The 22,152-nt window shown below is 43.2% G+C and overlaps 2 protein-coding genes across 6 annotated transcripts in view; one reads left to right on the plus strand and one right to left on the minus strand.

The window, feature by feature from the left end:
- SCYL2 (SCY1 like pseudokinase 2) overlaps positions 1–921 on the minus strand; it is a 66,423-nt gene extending 65,502 nt beyond the window's left edge. For both annotated transcript variants that reach the window (XM_090042841.1, XM_090042840.1), the window contains exon 1: positions 778–921. The gene's annotated coding sequence lies outside the window, so the exon portion shown is untranslated. The remainder of the gene's footprint in view (positions 1–777) is intronic.
- DEPDC4 (DEP domain containing 4) lies at positions 919–18,088 on the plus strand. 4 transcript variants are annotated; one of them, XR_016441825.1, is made up of 10 exons: positions 919–1,048; positions 1,497–1,908; positions 3,550–3,701; positions 3,878–4,064; positions 8,254–8,480; positions 10,792–10,934; positions 11,174–11,299; positions 11,890–11,940; positions 14,176–14,254; positions 17,444–17,503. XR_016441825.1 is itself a non-coding variant. In XM_090042843.1 (9 exons), the coding sequence occupies exons 1-9, from the start codon at positions 979–981 to the stop codon at positions 17,614–17,616; spliced, it is 1,569 nt and encodes a 522-aa protein (XP_089898969.1). In that variant the 5' UTR covers positions 919–978; the 3' UTR covers positions 17,617–18,088. The 4 variants fall into 4 exon arrangements, 3 of the variants coding, with proteins under 3 accessions (XP_089898969.1, XP_089898970.1, XP_089898971.1); XM_090042843.1 differs by lacking the exon at positions 11,890–11,940 and having other exon boundaries at positions 17,444–18,088; XM_090042844.1 differs by lacking the exon at positions 11,890–11,940 and having other exon boundaries at positions 1,497–1,812; positions 17,444–18,088.
- The last annotated feature ends 4,064 nt before the right edge of the window (positions 18,089–22,152 follow it).

The raw sequence follows: 22,152 nt of genomic DNA on the forward strand, positions 1-22,152 counted from the left end.
CGGGACCCATCTGTAAACACTGATGGCCAGCCCCAACCCAGTTAGTAGCTTAAGTAGAAAACAGGCCCTCACTTGTGACCTCCTGCTCCACCCCCCAGTGTGTGGGGCAGGGAGCCCCCAGACAGTCTGCTACAGGCTGGAGCTCTGCCTGCCTGCAAGGGAAAACCCAGAGTTTTCCATGTTTTTGTCCTTTAAAGGAGAATCCATTTTTTAAGTTTGCCCACAACCCTTCCACATTCTTGTGACCCACGGGTTGACAAATGCTGTATTAGCTGTTTTCAGACTAAGACAACAAAGACTGCTCCATGGTTCAAGTCTATAATTGGGCAAGATCTCAACGACATATGGCTAAGGCAAGCCACGAGAGCCTTTGCTTTCTCCCACCCGCCAGGAGCGGTGGCACTACCGGAAAACACACCAAGGCGGGCAAACGGCGGGGTGGGGCAGACCCTCGCGCTCCTGCTTCCTTGCGGGGCGCAGGGGCCTGTTCTCACTCGCCCCGTGAAGACCACAAGTGGGGGCGTCAGGCCCGCTCCGTGCAGGCGGCATCGGGAACACGGAAGAGGAAGATGAAGGCCAAACAACTCCGCCCGCCCCAACCAGGATCGCTACAAGGGAGGGCCGGGGGAGCCGCGCTGCGAGTGGGCTCCGTCCGGGGCACACGCGGCAAACCCGGCGGCACGGGGGCGGAGGCAACCGCCCACCCCCGCCCTGCACGAGCGCCCACAGAGCGGGTCGCCTCCGCGTTGTCACTAGGCCGGGACAGACGCCGCCTACCTGCGCCGCAGGGGAAGCCGCGGGTGAGGCCTCCCCGCTCCGCAGCCGCTACTACCACCGCCGCTCCGCTCCGACTACTCCATAGCGACAGCGCGAGCGCCGCCGCCCGCCGCGCCTCACTTCCGCCACCGGGGGCGGGGCCGGAAGCAGTAGGGGCGACCCCTCACCCCCCTCGGCGGGCAGGGGGCGGAGCCTGCGGCCATGGCGGCGCCTTTGACTCCGCGGTTCCGGCGGCTCCGCAGCCAGGCAGAGCTTCGGCGGCGGCCGGGGGGTGAGAGCGCTACCCCCCTGCCCCGCAGCCAGGTGCCCTGTCACTGGCCTAGGGGACCCCCAACAGCCGCATCCCAGGGGGAGACACCCCCCCTCCCCTCCTGCAGCAGTGGGAAGACCCTGGTTCTCTTCCCGATTCTGATCGCTCCCCTGGGTGCGCAGTCGGGGACCCTGGGGAAAGAGGGCAGAGGTGTTTAGAGTTTCTTCTAGCCCTGTTAGTCTTCCTTTGGGGGTGGACGCAGTGGCCAAGGCCCCGTCAGTCTTGCCTGTGGATGGCAGACGGGGCCTGGAGCCAAATCAAGGGGCAAGCTGGTGTGTGTGGCCACCATTTCTCTCTGGCTACGCTTAGGAAAGTAAGATTTCATTTTCGGCATGCCAAAGGAGAGCAACATGGTCAGAAGTGAATTGTGCATGTTTTCAGTAACACAGCTGCTCTCATGTCGTTGCAGGCCCTGATGGCCCTTTTCAAGCCACTCAGTTATGGAATGGCATGATCCGTGCTCTTCGGGACCAGGTGGTAATCAAGAGGAGACGGCAACATCTAAGGATGTACAGGAACTGCTTCACTGGCTCTGACGCTGTTGATGTGGTGCTAAGTCATCTTATGCGAAGCATGTACTTAAGCAGTAATGATATTTCTCGTGTGAAGGGAGTCCGCGTGTGCCAAGTATTGATGGAGCGCAAGGTGTTTGAGCCAGTTGGAAAAAAGCTATTCAAGAATGAGAAAGACCTGGAATTTGAGGACACAAGTAGCAGCCTTTATAGGTTTGTGGACCACAGTCTTTCTCCTTGTGAACTGAAAGAGAACAAAGATGCTGAGAACTTGTCCCCTGAGGAAGTACTTGAGCTGAAGGCAGAAAGGTTAGTCATGGTCAGGTGTCACCGCATCTCCACCCCTCCCTCCCCATGGGTATTCAAATTGCCTTCTCCAGTCATATAAGGTAAGCCACTGAGACCTATGAAACCCATTGGTACACCAAGTTCTTCTCAGTTTTGGGAGACTATATAGTTTATCATGATACCATCCTGGATTTCACTGGTAATGCTAATCACCTGAAGTCTTCTCCAAGCTGGCTGCCTATAACAAAGTCTGCCTTTTTCCTCAATAACCAGTATGTGTGTCTTCTGTAAGGAAGCTGGGGGCAGAGGCAGTTTAATAACATGGAATTGAGTTTGGTGTTTGACTAAGCATGGGTCCAGCACTCCATGTTCTCATTCTGATTTTAATGCTGACCTCCTGTTCGGGTTATTTTTCGTATTATAAAAAGTCATTCCCCACCCCCCCGTACTCCAGCTTGTAACACGAGTTATTTTTCATTGCTGTGCTGTGATTACTAGTGCTTATAAAGCACTATGGAAGGATTGAGCTCCTTGAAATATACATGGAGCTGACCAGTTGATCTCAGGTATCTTTTCAATTTGTAGTCGTCTTAATCCAGATCAACTACAAATTTGTTTACGCTAAGCTGTGACAGGACTCCAATGGAAGGGTCTTCTCTCTGGCTATAGCTAGTCCTGTCACCCCAGCCTACTCTGACACCGCCCTGGTCCCCACTCACCTGCCATGCCTTGCTGGAGGAAAAAAAAAGTGAGCTGGGATGTGTCCTACCTCTGTACTGAGCAGGGGCATAGGGAAGAGGAATCTGATAATGTCTGAACACACCAGTGTGGCTTCTGGTGTCTCAGGGTTTGGGAGAAGAGCTCTGAAGACCCAAGAACCCTAGGCCCAGAGAGACTGAGAGCCCAAAATGGGCTGGACTCAGTGACTGAGCTGGAAAAGATTCACTTCAGATAAGATAGCCAGGGAGCTGATAGGCAACACAAAACTTTTAGAATAAATAAAGAACTGAACAAAATCAAGACCAGATAATATAATGAACACAGAAGGAAAAAATATGTTTTATTTGTAACTACTTCTCTCTTTTTCCGAAACTGCTTTTAAATTGCCCTTGGTTTTACAGGCTGCAGTTTAGCCAACCCAGTCATAGGATGCATTTGTGATGCAAGGTAGTGCTGTACAGAACTACCCCATGCTAACTCCAGAACTGGAAGTGGTATAGTTGTGCGATGCAATGCTACACTATGAAGCAAAGCTGATTAGCCTGCACAGTGTGATACTTACACAACTGTACTTCTAGCTTTGGAGCCAGTGCAATGTATCTCTGCCTGGGACTACACACTGTGCAGGCTAATCAGCTTTGCTAGAAGAGAAAGATAGAGGACATAAAGGTGTCGGGATTCATATCAATAGAGGACAGAGGACAACCAAACTGTCCCCTATGACAGCCACCCTAGCTGCAACATGTGTATGCTTTCCTGCTTTATTAGGGTTTTCTGCTAACTGTAAATCAAACAGGAAAGCTAGCTATCCAAAAACACTATCCAAATCTTAATTTATATAATTTGTGCAACTGAAAGAAATGTAGAACTGTCATTTAGGCAGACTTTTTTAATGCTCTCTGAATTGTATTTATTATGAACTTAAATTTTTTTTCATGACAGACAAAAATGTGACACAACAATTTCAAATCCCTTGGCATTCAAAGCTGCTGATAAAAAGGAGATAGAGGAACTTCTTCAGTCAATAAATATACATCCATCTTTTTTGCCTAAAGTTCTAGTTAGTGAGCCACTCCATCTGCTTTCACAAAGAGGTAATTACTTGCATTTTACTTGAAAATAAGAACTCTTCACCTGTTCAAAAATAGCTTATTGTAATATTAAATAGAAATGCTTTTTGGGGGGTTTTAAAACAGTAAATAACATTTTATAAATATGTTCCCAATAACCTAGCTTATCTGGCTGTTTGTTTCTCTCTCTGTGCTCCCAGTTATAGAAGATGTGTGGAAACAACAGACTCTATTACGGCTACTGCAGTTAATTGATCTTCCAATCTTGGAAAATATTTTAGAATCCCCAAGAAAGAAAAAAAATAATCGGTTTGGGAAAGAGGAAGACCTGATTATCTCAAATACTTTCTTGGATAGAGAGGTCATATGCAGTTTAAATCTGCCTGAGTGAGTTATACATCTCTTATACATTTTGAATATTTTAGAATACTTCTAATTTCACTCTGACTTTCAATTTCTACTTTAAGCGGGCAGGGTAGGGCTTGTGGTTGAGCGATACCCTTAGATGTGTGTGATACATTACCTGGACTGCTGCCTTTCAGTGAACTCCCTTGTTACTTCTGAGAATACTTATAAGTAAAGAGGTATTTAAATATGCAAGAACTATATCCTAATGGGTGCATGGGAGGAAGCTTATAAGAAGTAGAAACTTAGACAAATAACTAGGGAAGAGTATAAGAGCATTGCTCGGGCATGCCGGGATGAAGCCAGGAAGGCCAAAGTGCAATTGGAGTTGTGGCTAGTAAGAGATGTAAAGCATAAGAATGGTTTCTACAAGTATGTTGGTAGCAAGAGGAAGATCAGGAAAAGTGTGGGTCCGTTACTGAATGGGGGAGGCAACTTTGTGCCAGAGGATGCAGAAAAGGCTGAAGTGCCCAGTGCCTTTTTTGCCTCAGTCTTCACAGGCAAGGTCAGCTCTCAGACTATTACACTGGGCAGCACAGTTTGGGGAGGAGGTGAGCAGCCCTCAGTGGTGAAAGAACAAGTTAGGGTCTACTTAGAAAAGCTGGACAGGTACAAGTCCATGGGGCTGGTGAATGTGGTGTGCCTTGATTTTAGCAAGGCTTTTGATACATTCTCCCAGGCAAGCTAAGGAAGTATGGGCCAAATGAATGGACTGTAAGGTAGATAGGAAACTGACTGGAGCATTGGGCTCAGAAAGTAGTAATCAATGGATCAATGTCTAGTTCGCACCTGGTATCAAGTGGAGTGTCCAAGGGGTCAGTCCTGGGGCCAGTTTTGTTCAATGTCTTCATCAGCAACCTGGAAGATGGCATAGAGTGCACCCTTAGCAACTTTGCAGATAACACCAAGCTGGGGGGAGTAGTAGATAAGCTGGAGGGTAGGGCTAGGATTCAGAGTGAGCTTGACAGATTGCAGCATTGGGCTGAAAGGAATTTCGTGGGGTTCAACAAGGACAAGTGCAAAGTCCTGCATTTAGGATGGAACAATCCCATGCACCGGTACAGGCTGGGGGCTGACTGGGTGGGCAGCAGCTCTGGAGAAAAGGACCTGGGGGTTACAGTGCACAATAAGCTGAATGAGCTAATAGTGTGCCCTTGTTGCCAAGAAGGTTAGTGGCATACTGGGCTGCATTGGTAGGAGTGTTGCCAGCAGGTCAAGGGAAGTGATTCTTCTCTTCTCTTCAGCACTGGTGAGGCCACATCTACAGTACTGTGTCCAGTTTTTATCCCCCCACTACAGAAAGGATGTGGACAAATTGGAGAGAATCTAATGGAGGGCAATGAAAATGGTGAGGGGGCTGGGCACATGACTTATGAGGAAAGACTTTAGTCTAGAGAAGAGGAGACTGAGTGGGGACTTTAATACCAGCCTTCAGCTACCTAAAGGGAGATTCAAAAGAGGATTGAGTTAGACTGTTCTCAGTGGTGGCAGATGACAGAACAAGGAGCAATAGTCTCAAGTTGCAGCAAGGGAAGTTTAGGTTAGATATTAGGAAAAATTTTCTCCCTGGGAGGGTAGTAAAACACTGGAACAGGTTACCCAGGGAAGTTACGGAAGCTCCATCCTTGGAGGTTTTCAAAACTCAGCTAGACAAAGCTTTGGGTGGGATGATGTAGTTGGGGATGGTTTTGTTTTGAGCAGGGGGGCCAGATTAGGTGATCTTCTGAGGTCCCTTCCAACCCCAGGTTTCTATGATTCTGGATTGTGCAGTTCCTGGTTAAATGTTTCTTATTTATGCCTGTGTGGAAAGTAGAACAGATGAATTCTGATCTTAAATAAGTGAAACATTCTAAAGGGCTTTTTAGAAACACTTTAATAGCGATGGTACAGAGAACGTCTAAGGCAAATAGAGCATCTGTTAAATTAAAGGAAAGCCCGGCTAGTGACATTGAAGGGTCACTATGCCATGTAAATGATTATATAAAATAAAGCATGGCAATTTCGTGCCAGCGTTTTTTTTTGTCTTTTTAAACTTCCATTGTTTCTGACTTGTTCCTGTTGGTTGCATCTATATTGATATCCTCTCAATAGCTTGTACTATAGCCGAATAAAATTTCTGTTTGGTAGCAATTGCATAATGAATAGAGGTATATGTCCTTATATATGCATATCCTAAGGTCAGATCCAATGAAGAATCATCCATTCTTGTGCTGGCACTTCCCCTAGTCATGCTTTGAAAAATAAATTTGGTTTGGGCCTGGTAAACTCTCCCAACTTTGATTCTGGTACTGTTTAGGTCAGTCTTCATGGCTCTTGGCTAAAGCATTACACTAGGAATTGATGTTTGGCTAACTTTCACTAGAAGTTCCCCAAATCTCTTTTGAGAACAGAAGATGAAGATTGACAGATGTAGGTCTTAAATGATAGTTTCATCCTCTCTTGAGGGAAATAAACTTTCTCACAAATGTTTTCTCACAAGGTGATGGTCAAAGAGTCTGGGCATAAATGAAAATTCAGAAGTTTTTGCAGGCTTTTCAACAATTTGAGCTTTCATTTCTTCAGAAATAGCTTGTTGAGTGACTAATTGTTTTCTTCTCACACTCCAATCTTTCTGAATAACGAGTCATTTTTTGTTTTGGATCTTAAACCATCTTTGCAAATTATTCAAGGTCTTTGTTTCTTCCCTTTAGTTTCTGTGCTTTAATCTGTGGCTTAAAGGAAAGTGATGCTTCGCATACATTAGCAAAATGACCATCTTCTGCCTGTGGTTGTCAACGGTGTTTCAACTCTGTTGGTATCAGACTTTTGTAGATAGAGACTTTCAGCACTACAAAATCCTGTTCTGTGCTGGGAGAGGTAGTGTAGAGTAGGAATTTTAACAGTTAGGCAGTTTTGAAAATGACCTGACCTGTTCTTACTGCATTGGTGCTCCTCTTTAAGAACAATTCTTGAAACTAGTCTTTAAGAAAAATTAAGAAAAAAAACAAGATTGGATCTAATCAAGCAGCTTTGACTGATTCTGGATGCGTCTCCACGTGTGCTTTTTTAATGCACAGTAAAATAGGTTACTGTGCATTAATGTCATGTAAAAAGAACATGCAGAATGCTAATGCACAGTAAAATAGGCTGCTGTGCAGTAAGTGACACTTAAATGTGCACTTTTGGTGCTGTGGATTAGGGCAGCCTAATCCACATTTATTTAGTACCTCATATAGAAGGTACTAAATATAATATGTGTTAGAAAAAAGTGCATTAATGAACATGTAGACACACCCTCTGAGAATCAAATTTTAAGCTCAGCTTAATTTTCAGCAAGATTTCCAACTGAGAAATCATTGTATGTTCACCTTCAATCAGTCAGAACTCTAGTTTAGGTTGTTCCTGAATACACTAGCCAAGGAGTCATTTTTCATTTGGATTCAAAATGGTTGTGAAGTTGTCTCAAAGATTAAATAGACTTGAATTGGGATATGTTTGCCCCCACCCCTTTCCTCATTGCATACTTTGTGGGGGGGGGGGTTGATATACCTTGCTCCTCAATGAAGAGCAGGAAAGGTCTGTATTTTCCACTGGGTCTGTGCAAATGCCTCCCTGCAGGTCTTACCTTACAAAAATTACTCCCTTCCTGCTTTGTACTACAGGTAGTTAGTTAACTGTATTGGTAGCATCTCTGCAGTGCCCCGTCTTAAATTTAGTGCCTGTTTCTTGCTCACTTCCATTTAATGATCTGATTCGTTGAATTTTTCAAGGTTTAAAGTGTTGATGTTTTTGTCTTTTGAGGGACAAAAACTAAACAGTTCACTTTAAAAATTCAGTCCTTTGGCAACCTGTTTAGCTCTTGTTTGTGGGCTGGCTAAATCTCTTCACGTAGCACACACATTTCTGAACCATCTCTTATGGCTCTCTGTGCTTGCAGCTTTGCTGGAAGCCAGAACAAGTATATTGTTTGTAGCTTTTGAAGGGGATACTAAAGTTGTAGTTTACACTTGTTCAAATTACTATCACTAATAGGATGTTTGAAATAAATTAACTGCTTGTTAAGTGAGCTGGGCAATGTATGCATTTCAAATGTGCAATACTTGCATACGGCTAATTCACGTGATCTTTAGCTTAAATTATTTTGCCCAGTGCTAAATGTCAACACTAAAACTAACTTTTCCCCGCTCCCCAGGCTTGATGAATGGCTCTGTGCTGCAATTGAATGCTTGGAATATTTCCCAGACCAGCTAATAGTGATGGTTAACCAGCAGCTACTTCAAATCAGTAGTGAGCCAAGTGACTTGAATATGCACAAGAAGATACTTTTTGATGTTATAGTAAAATATTATAATCAAATGAGAGATCCCCTTCTCACCAATCAGGATCTTGATGTTCATACAGGAATCATTGAACTTATAGGTAAGAGCAAGTTAAAAACAAACAAACAATGTACAGGTGAATACTATTTTTAAAATTAATAGATTATTTTTCAATTTTTTTTTAAAATAGGTATCAGATGAGTGCCAAATTACTTTTGTTATACCAGGTTCTGCCAACCAAAAAGGGGCACCTTTTCATTTCTTACCTTAATTCCAGGATTTTGAGGTCATGCTGCAATACTAATAAGTGTGATTCTCTAGCCTCTGGCAAAGAATCGGAGTTTCCCAACCTGAAACGATAGTAAGGGTGTCATTTAAACTGAAGTGTAAGGCAAACCCTGCTCTGAGAGTGCCTTGTAGTACTTATGGAGTATAAGATGTAGAGAATCTTAATTTAAATTTATAGTTTTCAGAGATCCATGCTACAGCTCTATTGCACATGAACATGGTAGTATTCATGAAGAAATAGAGCATAAGGAGACTATAAGTGTGTAAACCCCTTCAATAAGAAAATGCAATAAGCAATGTATTATCCTAAGCCTTTTGCCAGAAAAAATAGTAAAATAGAAGGAGCATTAAAGTGATATGGTTATAAGAACACAGGAAATTATCAGCCCAGAATTACAAATCTGAAATGATTGGTGTAAAGAAGTCTTCCACTTACTGTGTTTTCACCAAAAGTGAAAGTACGGTAGTTCAAACAAGAGTGCCTTTTGTGTAAATTGTCAAATAATTCAAATATAATGGGAATTTAAAATCCTTAATCCCTGTAGAACACTTTTTTAAAATACAGGAATATTTTAAACAGAAAAACAGCATGCCATGTAATCATGCCATGCTTTGTTGCACCAGTCCTCTAAAGGACATCCTACTTTCTTACACTTATTTTATTCCTTTATGATTTCCCAAACTAGTCAACCAAAATCTTCTGAGTAAACAGTTTCTAGTTTAGCTTCTATTTCGTTTTGTACAAGAGATTATTTAGTTGACATTGCAAGAAATTTCTGAAATGTATTAGATTTAATTCAGATTCTTCAGGTTTACATTCAGCTGCCCACAATATCCAAAATTGTATTAGGAGAAGGTCCTACTATATTTATAAGCACCTTTCCAAGTACTTGCTGTTGAATTGGTTTAGGCTGTCGGTATATTAGTCTTATTGCTGGACATGTAGAACTACTAAAGGGTTCATGTGAATGGTGGGGGGGTGATGTATGTGTGGTTTGGTTTTTGTTTTGGGGAGAAGAAGGTTTGGCAAATGTAGAAAACTTTATTTTTTTCTTACGTATAACATCTGCTTGCAAATACAGGTGTCCTGATGCAGACTGTCTCTGTGTTGTTAGTCTTTTAGTCTTGTTTTAAAGGAAAATTACCCATCTCTCCCATTGCTCTTGAGACCAAGGGACATCGGGGTTAGAACGTGTTACCCCCTCTACCAGAAACAGATCCTAGACCTGAATAGCATTTACCCTTACCTCTTTCATTTTGACTCCTTTCCATTTAAAACATCCCAATAACCTTTTGAAAACTTAAGCATGGTCAAAAACTATTTTAAGTGTGTAGAATCTGGAAATGTCCAGTCTTCCTCAGTTATTTAATCTCCTGTTAGTTTCTTTCCATAATTTCCTTCTGATCTTTTCTTTCTGTCCATTCTCTTTTCTGGCTGTGTGCCCCTCATTTACCCTTTTCTTCTTTATTTTCCGAGTTAATTCACTTCTACTGTTCTTTTTTTTTTCCTTTAGGGGAAAAGGTTCATGAACAACTGCATAAAAATGTAGTAGTTTTTATTTACTGCAGAAAAATCTTTTGGTTCAGTGACCTACTCTTAACATGACTACACTGGGAATCAGACTTGACTGGGTTCTGATCTTAACTGTAATGGCAGAATGGGCAAGTGATTTGTATGAAGGTTAAGTTTCATGATCCCCACTTACAGATAGGGTTAACAATCTTAAAAGCTATGAGAAGGTGGGGATTGAAACTCTCTTCACCCACTTAATATAAGAAACGTCCTTTTCAGAGGTGGGGAGGGAGGAATCATCAAGAGAACATACTTTTTTAAACTTTTCAGCAGTGAGAAAGAGGTATCATTCATAATGCAAGAAGCAGTCCAGGATAAAGGCCAATGGTGTGGAAACACCCATTGAATGTTAGAAGGTAAAATAGTGGTGGTCGCATCTGGTACATTTAAAGACTTCAAAATAGTGAGGGGGTTTCTTACAAACATCTTAATCTAACCAGGATAGAAGCTGTAAGCCTAGAATTCTAATTTGAATCTCTTATTTAAAATAAATCTTGCTGATATTAAGATGAATGTACTGCACGATGTACAGTATTTCTCTAACATTTAGAGCATGGAAAAACAGAACAAGCTCTGGAAGGACTGCAGCTTTACTTAAAATTACTAGAGCCAAACATTCGGGAAGAACTCCGTAGACTACTGATGTTTATAGCTGTTGCCTCAGAACCAGAGGGCTACAAGTTACAGAAACAAGTAAGTACTGTATCGAAATATAGATGTGAAAGATATCGTTCCTTTTATTGTAATGTTAATAGACATTTGTTTAGTTTTGTTTGGTAACACTTCCTTTCCTGTTTGATGCTTTTTAAAACCTAAATTTAAATGTACCCTTGCAACAGTGTAGGTTTCATGATTGACTGTTAAGAAATAGTCTTAGTAGAGAGCTATGATTTTGCCAAATTTAATCTGTGATGTAATTCTCTTTTTTACAGTTTGATAACAGATCAGTTATCATCAAGACTTTCACCAAGGCCATCTTACAAAATAATGGATTGTCAAAACCAAAGCTGGAACAGCTAATTCAGTTCCTGATGAAGAATCGCTTTGAACTGTTCCAGGTATTTCCTTCCCCTTTTCTGACACACTTTGATTTTGTCACATAATGTTAATTGCCAAAAAGCAGCTTTATAGCAACGTGCTTTCAGTGTGTGTGATGACAATATGTAAAGGCTATGTATTTAAATAAAGTCAGAAATTGGTTCTGATCCTCTGGGTTTGTAGGCTATCTGACCACTTTAAAGGTTCTTCTACACAATATCTTTCTTGCCATGCTTCTTTTCATTTCATTTAAGAAAAGCCTGTAGGATACTAAACTACTTCTAGTAAGAATTTTGGTTTCTTTGGTTTGTTTTTTTCCTGGAGGAAATCTTTTTGAATCATGCACTCTGTTTCTATTGTCTCTTCCTTCCAAACTTTTAAGCTTACTGTAGGAATTCTCTCTCCAGCAAAACATTGCTAAAAGCTCTTCTCTTAAGAAGCCAGATAATATAACAGATTTACCCCTCTGTAATTAAATTGTAGATATGGAAAATCATAACATAAATGGAGGCAGGGCAAGCAGTGGGAGCGGGGCAAGTGGCAAGGGAATCAAAGTGTCCATTGTGGATCTGTGCTCCTTGCTCATTGCCTGCGACATGTGTTTCTGTAGTTGCCATCCCCATTATGACAATGCCCTGTGGTTGTGTACTGTCTGCTGTTGGTGAGTACCAAAATTGTCTTGTAAAGGTGGTAGAAATGGGTCTGGGTTCAATACAGTTAAGGTCTTGGAACATATCCCTATTTGTTACATTGTAAAGTGGGTTCCCTTTATGCAAATTCAAGATGCATGCTGTTTTCCAGGAACGCATGTACAGCTTAAAGCAAGGAAAACCTGTATTCCTGATGGATACTATTATGTTTTCTTGCATACAACACACCCTAGAATATAATGTGCACATTGTTTTTAAAAATCAGAATGACGAAAAAGATCTTTGTAATAAGAAACTGAGTAGAAGCCAATAGGGAAGCCAAGCCTACTCATTGTTCTGCTTTCTCTGGATTGCTGCAGATCTTACATTCAGTTTTACCAATAAGAGGCAAGACCTACTCTTAACATATTTCTCACGTATAATACGCCCTCCAGTTTTCAGGTTTTCAGCACCCTTTTTGTTGGGGGGGAGCTGAGGAGGGGCAGGGGTGATGCATGTTTTATGCAGAGAATATGGTATTAAAAAAACCCAAACCCTGTACATTCAAGCATGTACCTTTCTACTCTAGATAAAATATGGAAAGTTAGCTTTAATTTGCATGGTATATGGTAAATCTGTAGTGCTTCTTTTGCTGTTGTTCTAATTGCACACAATACTAGGTGGTACTAAACTAGTACCTAGGTAGTGGTTATACTAGGTAATCTGGCAGTTAACCTTCATCCTGGCTGCCTTAAAAAGTCAAATGGATATTAAATGCTTATACTAAAACCAAACCACTTTTTTCTTCTTTTTGTCAGGCTTACATAGATGTGGCAGTGACTCTAAAATAATTGCATGCCACTCTTCACTGCTTCCTTTCTTCTGGGCTGAGAAATAGAAACATTAAAGCAGAACAACAAAAGCTGTTCTTGCATTACTTACTGTTAGGCTGAAACTGTCAAGTAGTGCATGAATCTGTTCTTGTAAGGCCTCTGATCTAGTTCTCAGCTAAAGAGTTTCAGATAAATATTGAAGATTTGGTGTACTTAATGAAAGCTCTGTAAATCACTATAAGGTTTGTCCTTCAATAGGAATAGGTGAGCCAGTCCCATAGGTACACAAGCAGGAAATCTATTCTTCTTTTAAGGGCAGAAGGTGATGGTCCTTAATTTCCCAGTCCTTCCCTCCTCTATGCAGATATTGCTAGCGTTCTGATATTGTATTAATATCTCTAATTACTGACCCATGATAAACTAGGTTGGCAGTCGCCTCTTGAATACTTGGAAGAGTACCAGTTTGAAATGTTGCTTTTAAGATCTTCGGGCCAAGCTGAATGCTTCTGGAGAGTTTTGAAAGAGAGAAAGGGCTTCAGTTCCGGGGTACTAACCAGGCCTCATAAATTCCTAAGCTAAGCTGTTCTGAAGTTAATGTTTCTTTTTAACTTCTTGTTCTTGGTAAAAAGTGGTACCTTGGAACGAAAGAAGGGGACTAGTTATTAATTAATAGAACTTTCAATATAACTGTTTAGTTTGCAAAGCCCAGTGGAGATGATTATAATGAGGGTCAAGGCTGGTAGCAGAGGAATACTTTTTTTTGTGCAGTTAACAATCCTCTGTCAATTCCTACCACTGTACCCAAAATTCCCCTAAATAAGTAAGTAATATAAAAAAGCTAAAAATCCTTAGGTAAGTTGTAGATAAGCTCTTAAATCTTAACAGAACACTATGTTTCTTTTTAAACAACCTGGAATTAAAGTTTTATATTGCCTTTTTACATATGTTAATGTCATCCAGACAATTAACTTGATATTACCCCCTTCTCTCAAAGGCTACTACAAATGTGAATGAACCTTTGTGAAATTATTTGATTCAATCATTTAGTCATCCTACCAAAAATTAACCTCTTAAATGCTCCAAGCTTATATATATCTTGCTGCAAGCATTTGTCTTGCTTAGCTTCCTACAGTGAATTGTTCATGGGACAACACAATAAAGCACTTTCTTGAGTGTCTTGCAGGTCTGAACTGGAGTGAGCCTTATGTCCTTTCACTTTTTTACTTTCTTTAAGCTACTTACTTTTCACTTCCTGAACTAATATAAGAAAACTTTACTGAAAGCTTATTTTCATGCACCAGCTTAACTCTAGCTTTAACCTTTTTGGCCTGTTCTTGTGAGTATGTATATCGTGTAGTAAACTACTTAAATATTAGTTCTTTGTTATTTACATTTTTTAAACTTAAGCTTATAGCTGAAAATTCTGTTATACAGACCCCCTTAACTCTTTTGGAACTTACTAGCAAGAAATTTAAAAGCCTGCTGGAAGGACAAGATCCAGATACCAATTCAGGTAGGAAATCCTAATATAATCTATTTTAAACAAGCAGTTACATGCAAATGAGCTGGTAACATGCATGTTAGGTTATAGCGAAACTTCTGTCTTGCTGCTTCATCCATTTCCTGTGCTTATACTGGTAATAGGACATTAAGGGGAATATACGAATTGCATCCTAGGCACTGTCTGGCAGGAATGCTCTTAACCATGCCCTACCCACCTGTTTCCTTTTGCATATCTGCAGAGCAGCTTCGCTATTAAACACATGGGTCTCATGTGTTTAGAGGGAGTGGGTGTGTGGGATGTGCTCTGAGGGTAGAAACATATCACCTTCGTGCTGCCACAAAAATTATTACACCAGCACAATGGAAACACAAACAAGAACTCCATGCCTCTTGTCACACCATAAATGGCCAAAATATGTGGCGGTGACAAAGGATGGTCATAATTTCTGTCCCTTTACTGTTGTGGGTGTCTGTTTGCTTTATGCCACAAGAGCACCCTGGGCAGGCACTCCCATGGCTTTAGGGGCCCAGTTCTGTGCTCCCTGGGAATTCCCATGCAAGATTAGGGCCTTCAAGTCCTAGGAACACCTGCTTAGCTTTCCCCTCTTTCAGAGATGTGCCTCAGACAATCTCCAAAGTGCATCTTCATAAGCAGAGAACGTGTTGCCTGCTGTCCCACATAGGTTAGGGGCTGATCCTATGAGATGATGAGTGGAGTGCGTTTCACCCAGTGAAATGGATCAGCTGTGGCAGGATGTGTATTTATACCCAGAGAACAGTAGAAATGTGGTACAGATGTATCCAAGTAGTTAATGCACCAAATTCTCTAATGAGTACCCACTTCACACAAGGAACAGAATGAAATGGAGACTGGGGCCACACTAAAATTTCTCATGCTTTCCCAGAGTCCAGGATTTTTGTGGTTGATATCTTTTATTTGATTGTTCTTTTTCAGTGTTCTGAAGTATTAAAGGTATCAACTGAAAACACTTACATTCACAAACACTGATTAAAACAGTTAACTGTGTTCTAGCCCAGGAGTGTCAAACTTCAAATATACATATACATTGTGTGTATACATACACATACGAAAGAACGTGTGTGTGTGTGTGTGTAAGTATCCCCTCTCCCTCACTCCTCTTCCCCCCCCCCCCCCCAAAAAAAAAAAGTTGATGCTGAATTCTTATTGCAGGAGATCTTGACAGCATGGCTGAATCCAGACCAGTGCTGCTCATGCAAAAGATAAAGTGTTAACCCTTTTGTATCTACTGGTTACAGCCAAAAGCTACTGCCAATTCCACAGTGGCTATAAACAAGTTACACTAGCTCTGACACTGAAGGCTAAACTCCTGCTCCCTGTTGCTCACAGGGGGTAAGCATGGCAACCATTTTACATCGTCTCCATGCTTCCATTCCTCCCCAGCATAGAAAATAAACTTTCACACTTAAGACATGCACTCCAGTTTTGGAGGGCTGATTTGGGGCAGAGGGGGGAAATGTGTGTAGTATGTGAGTAAATATGGCATATAAAAATGGTGCTTACTGGGTTTTAGCTCTTGGGCACTGGTAAATGTTTGCAAACCAGTTGACAGTTATGCTTGCAAGAACACAGTCACTTCTATTTTTATTACAAGCAGGAAACAAAGACTTAACTTCTAAGTATAGCTTTAGCTAGAACAGCGCTGCCCACATGGTGGTCTATGGGCTCCATGAGGTTCCCAGGCTCCCTCTGGTTGTTGCAGACCCAGGTGCAGCAGCAGTCAGTCTCGAGGATCCCTCTCTCTCCCCTGGCTTTTGCTGAATGCCCACACAGTTCTAGGGGAGCTGGCAGCCTGGAGCCCCCACATAACTTAGTGCCACATGAGAACTGACAAAGAGCTGAAGGTGAAGTGGGATGCTACCCCATGCAGGGTGCAGCGAGGAGGATCAGGGGTAAGGGTAGGGGGATGTCTACTTGCATGCACATGGGGCAAACAACCTGGGCGGCCCATGGTCCTTGCTAGTGCAGCTGATGTGTGGTGTTTGGCCCTACTGGTACAGCTGGTGGGGCACGTTGCCCCAGCCCAGAATATGGTTAATAGTTTTTAATCAGTGTTTGGGAATATACGAATGGTTTCAGCTAATTCCTTGAATACTTTTGAACGTTCCATCTGGCTCTGCTGCTAAAAATGTCCTCCTCCAGACTGTCTAAACCTGACCGTCAACCACTGTGCTATTTCTGTCGTCTGATACTTCAGCTGCTTCCCTTGCCTATTTTTTCCTTGCATTTTTTTAAATTGAAAAATCTAGGGCATTAGGAATATTAAATATACAAATACTGCAGAGAAGTAGACTGGGACAGGGTCTAACATCCTTCTGCGGACTGGAACAATCCATCTCCAGCCCAGTGCAAGCCCGGTGGTTTCAGTGGTGCACCATCAGTGAGGGGGGCTTTGCCTGTACCTGTAGTGGGATCAAATCACTGGGAGCTGTAGTAGTGCTGCTTTTCCCACTCCCCAGCTATGGCACAAGCACAGCTTCTAGCTGGAAAGAAGCTGGGAACTGCACCCACACTGCTGGGGAGAAACCCATCATTTCTTCCCAGCCCCCCACAACCCTGCTGGAATGTGAGCAGAGCTTATAGCTGGTGGGAAGCTGCAGTGGGCCAAGCAGCTGGAAGCTGTCAGCACTGCTGCTGCTTCTCCCTGCCCCCGCTTCTGGGTGCGGTGTGAGTGCAGCTGGAAGTGGCCCAACCCTGACTCAGTTCTGCACCAGCTGGAAACTGTGCCTGTGCTTTAGCTGGGAATCAAGAGGCATGGAGAAATGGCAGTGATGCAGCTGCAGCTCCTCGTTTCCTGGCACCAACATGGGCACAAGCAGAGGCATAGCTTTCTGGATCTGGTGGCTTTGGGGACTGTATGTTGCCAACTCCTGAACTAGGAAAATGGGCAATGTTTTATATTATTGTTACCTCTTTAGCAAAGCAGTTGAACGTCACTAAACCTTACATTGCTCAAGTATCCGAGCTGCCGCCAGCACTCCTCTTGGTGATGAACTCGGGGCTGTTCCTTGCAGAAAAGTACATTATTACAATTCATTGGAAATGTAAGATGGATTTTCAGTGTAAATACGTTGATCAGATCTCCAGTTGGAACCTACTATTATAAAAATGGTATATGTGTAATGTTAACATAATCCCAACTTATCTATTTCTATTAAGGTTTCACATTTTGTCAACATTTGACTCTTAAAGAATTTGAGGACCAAAAGCAACAAACAACTCAACATCTCCTGGCCCTGGTTCAAGAGATGGACAACAATATGACTATTCCTGTCAAGCAAAAAAAGAAGTTACTTAAAGAATTCCAAAAATATCATTCTCTAGTATTTTAGTGGGCTTTTCTGTTTTTGTTCTTGGGATGTTTTTTTTACCCTGAAACAGGATGTGGTTTTGAATTATAGCTGAATATTTAAAATCTTATGGACACAAGAATTTTCTTGAGAATGCTGACAAATGCATTACGTTATGCTATTCTTGCATTGTATTAGGCAGATTATAAATCCTGGTATTAGATCTGTCATAGTAGGTATTTTGTCAGCCCTGTTGTGTTACTCTAAAATGAAGGTCTGAATTTTTTTTATGAAATCCTTTTGGCGCAGGTGAAATTCTGCATTTGAGGCACTTTAACTTTTTAAAATCAGATTCTAATTACGTAATTTTCAGGATATTTTTATTCATTTGTCTGTAATTTCCAGATGAGCCTTCTGATGAATCAATAATGACTCAGTTATTGCAGTTGCAAAGCAGACTTCTACAATATACAGTTATTGTATTATTAAAAATAAAACATCTTTGGCTGCTTAATCATGAATGTATACAAAGTCTATAAGCAACTCTGGACAGGTAGAGGTTTACACTAAATGTGTATGGATTTGGAAGTGATTAAATATTCAAGATTATAGTTTCATAGTTGGTAGGGTCAGAAGGGACCTGAGCAGATCATCAAGCCTGACCCCCTGCCACGGGAGGAAAGAGTACTGGGGTCAAACAACCCCAGCAAGGTGATTGTCCAGCCTTGTCTTAAAGACCCCCAGGGTAGGAGCCAGCACCACTTTGCTTGGAAGTTGGTCCCAGATCCTAGCCACCCTGACAGTGAAGTAGCGCCTCCTGATGTCTAATCTGAATTTACCCTCTGCCAGCTTGTGACCGCGATTTCTAGTCACTCCTGGGAGTGCTCAGGGGAACAGGGACTCCCCCAATGCCTGCTGGTCCCCTCTGACTAGTTTGTAACAGGCCACTAGATCCCCCCCCCCCCCCCCCCCCCCCAGCCTTCTCTTGTGGAGGCTGAACAGGTTCAGGTCCTGTACCCTCTCCTCGTAGGGCCTACCCTGCTGCCCCCGATCATGCAGGTGGCCCTCCTCTGGACCCTCTCCATGTTGTCCACATCCCTCTTGAAGTGTGGCGCCCAGAACTGGATGCAGTACTCCAGCTGTGGCCTGACCAGTGCCACATAGATGGGGGAGTATCACCTCCTTGGACCTGCTTGAGATGCATCTGTGGATGCATGACTCGGTGCGGTTGGCCTTCCTGACTGCATCCCCACACTGCCGGCCCATGTTCATCTTGGCATCGGTGATGACTCCAAGATCCTTTTCTGCCTCTGCACTGATGAGAAGGGAGTTCCCCAGCCTGTAGGTATAGTGCTGGTTCTTCCTCCCCAGCTGCATCACCTTGCACTTGTCATCCGCCCACCCTTGTAACCTGTCTAGATCCGATTGTAGCCTATTCCTTCCTTCTAGTGTGCCCACATCCCCCCACATCTTAGTGTCATCAGCAAATTTGAACAGGGTGCTTTGTACCCCCTTGTCCAAATCGCTGATGAAGATGTTGAACAGTGCGGGCCTGAGGACCGAGGCCTGGGGGACCCCACTGCTCACTTCCCTCCAGGTCAAAAATGACCCAACCACCACCACCCTCTGGGTGTGGCCCTCCAGCCAGTTGGTGACCTATTTGACTGTGCAGGTGTCGACACCACATCCCCCAGTTTTTTAATGAGAACGGGGTGAGAGAGTGTTGAAGGCCTTCCGAAAGTCCAGAAAGACTATGTCCACAGCTACCCCTGCATCTAAGGATTTGGTGACCTGGTCATAGAAGGCCACCAGGTTGGTCTGACAGGACCTGCCTCTAATGAACCTGTGTTGGTTGCCCCTAAGCATAATCTCCCCTGCTGGCCCCTTATGGACATGTGCCAGGATAATCCTCTCAAAAAACTTACCCAGGATCGAGGTAAGATTGACTGGCCTATGGTTCCCCAGGTCCTCCTTCCTCCCCTTTTTGAAGATGGGAACCACACGGGCCCTCTTCCAGTCCTCTGGCACCACACCAGAGCACCACGAGTGCTCATAAAGCTGCGCCAGGGGTCACGCAATGACCTCAGCTAATTCCCTCAGTACTCTGGGGTGGAGATTGTCCAGACCAGCTGGTTTAAATACATCCAGTCCCTCCAGAAGTTCCCTGACTATTATAGCTCACTGACCCTTGGCCTAGGTGCGCCTCCCCTGGGCCCTGAGCGGGGGACCAGTCAGGGGGCTGATCCAGTCCCTGCTCAGGAAAACGGAGGCAAAGAAGTCGTTAAATAAGTTAGCTTCATCTGGTGTGACAACCAAATTTCCCAGCATGTCTTGCAGGGGCCCCATGTTACCTGGTACCTTCTTTTTGCACCCTATTTAAAAAAGCACTTCTTGTTGTCCTTGATCCGGGAAGCTAGTCCCAGTTCCATCTCCGCCTTGGCCTTCCTGACTGCCCCCCTGCATCCCCGAGCAACCACAGTATAGTCCTTCCTGGTGATGGCCCCTCCTTTCCATTGGGTGTATGCCTCCCTTTTAGCAAGAAGACATTCCCGGATGCTTTTGGTGAGCCATGGGGGCTTTTGCGCCCTCCTGCTCCCTTTGATCCGTGTTGGAATTACCTCCTTTTGGGCTTGGAGGATCATCTCCTTAAGGAGCAACCACTCTTCTTGCACACCTGGCTCCCCTCCCCTCTGGGACCTCATTGCCTCCCCAACTGTTCTCCTTAGCTCATTGAAGTCCACCCTCCTGAAATCTAGGGCTGCTGCCTTGCGCTGGATAGTGAATTGCAGCAGGCGATAATCACAGTCGCCCAGGTGGTCTAGCACCCGCAGCCCCCTCACCAGGTTGTCAGCTGTGGCCAGCACCAGGTCCAACAAGGCATCTCCCCTGGTGGCGCTGTGCACCTCCTGGGTTACATGGAAGTCCTGCATTTTGGCTAGGAGCCTACGTGAGCGATCAGACCTGGCTGACTGCTCTTTCCAGCAGATGTCTGGAAAGTTCAGGTCCCCCATGATGACCCCGTCCTTTGACCTAACTACCTCTGTGAGCTGACTTAAGAACTCCTGGTCTATCTCTTCCCCTTGGTTGGGTGGTCTGTAGTAGACCCCCACCATTAAGTCTCTTTCCTTTTTCCATTATGAAGATATAAGAAATATACTGCTATTAAGATTCTCTTGGGCATTATGACTAAATTGTCCACATGAGAGAGAGCAGAGTTTGCTATTGAAAGTTTTAAAAGAAAGCAACCTAGTAAAACATCTGAACTCTAGAACAGGGTTTGAGGTTGGTGCCTTTATAGTTTTGAACTACTGCTTAAACTTCAAGTCAGATTAAGTTGATAGCAGACTTCTGGGCCTCAGTTTCCTCCTATTCTTTTGTGACTGTCTATAAACTCACTAGGGGAGACCAGAAGGGTTTGGGAGAGACCTTGTTTCCCCTAGCGCCCACTGGCATAACAAAGAATAACGGCCACAAGTTGTTGGAGAGTAGGTTTAGATTAGACATCCGTAAGAACTACTTCACAGTTAGGGCAGCTAGGATCTGGAACTAACTTCCAAGGGAAGTGGTGCTGGCTCCTACCCTGGGGGTCTTTAAGAAGAGGCTTGATGCCTACCTAGCTGGGATCATTTGAGCCCAGTTTTTTCTCCTGCCCAGGCAGGGGGGTCAGACTTGAAGATCTACAAGGTCCTTCCGACCCTACTTCTTTGATTCTATGAAAATGAAGATAATTGTTTCTTTGAAGTATCTTAAATCTATGTAATCTATGCACTCATGGCAAAAGCTCCACTATGTGGAGCTCCCTTGATATATTAAATATTCGCGCCGCTTGCTCTGTCACCTCAATTTTTTTATCTGCATCTTCATCCAAGTCCTAGTAGAACTGAGCCAGAATAGGGTTTTTTTGTTTTTTGTATAGCTTGTGTATCACTTATGGCCTAGCTTTAAATGTTCAGCAAACAGGCTGGACTCAGTCAATTCTTTTCTTGACTATATGAAAAGCACTGTGATGTAGGGAAGGTGAGACACGGCTTTGATTCCATATAATTGTTGCACTCCCATCTTCCCCTCTAAAAGCTATCCAACTTCCACTTTTTAGAATTCTGAAATGCAAACATATCAAAACTGAAAAAAATATTTGTAACAAAGGGCTAGATCTAATGAGCCTGGGATCCAGAACCTTAAGTTTAAGCATCTGTGCTTCCTGTGTAGTGTATGGGAAGAGGTTAGGACCTCAGAGAGGTAAGCTCAAACAACCTGCATGTTGATCACCAGGGATCCTGGTTTTCTCTGATTTAAGAAAAAAGAAAAATCCACATTTAAAGGATCTAACTCATTTAAAGAAAATAGCAACCGCTTGCCTGGTTTTACTCAAATTGCTACAGAGGCCCAATAGATCAAGAGTCTAGTCTGCTCTCAGTGAAGCTACACATCAGTCTGACTACGCTACACACCTTCCCTTGCAAATAAAGGCAGTTGTTGTTTTGTCTCGACATTGAATATGTTTTAGTTTGATTGAAATGTAGTTTCTAACACAATGGGTATCCTAATTTTGTGACATTTTACTAATTTAAAATATTT

Source organism: Crocodylus siamensis, chromosome 4 (genome assembly GCF_052110815.1).
Source record: "Crocodylus siamensis isolate JL-2025a chromosome 4, ASM5211081v1, whole genome shotgun sequence".
In the NCBI taxonomy this organism is placed as follows: Eukaryota; Metazoa; Chordata; order Crocodylia; family Crocodylidae; genus Crocodylus; species Crocodylus siamensis.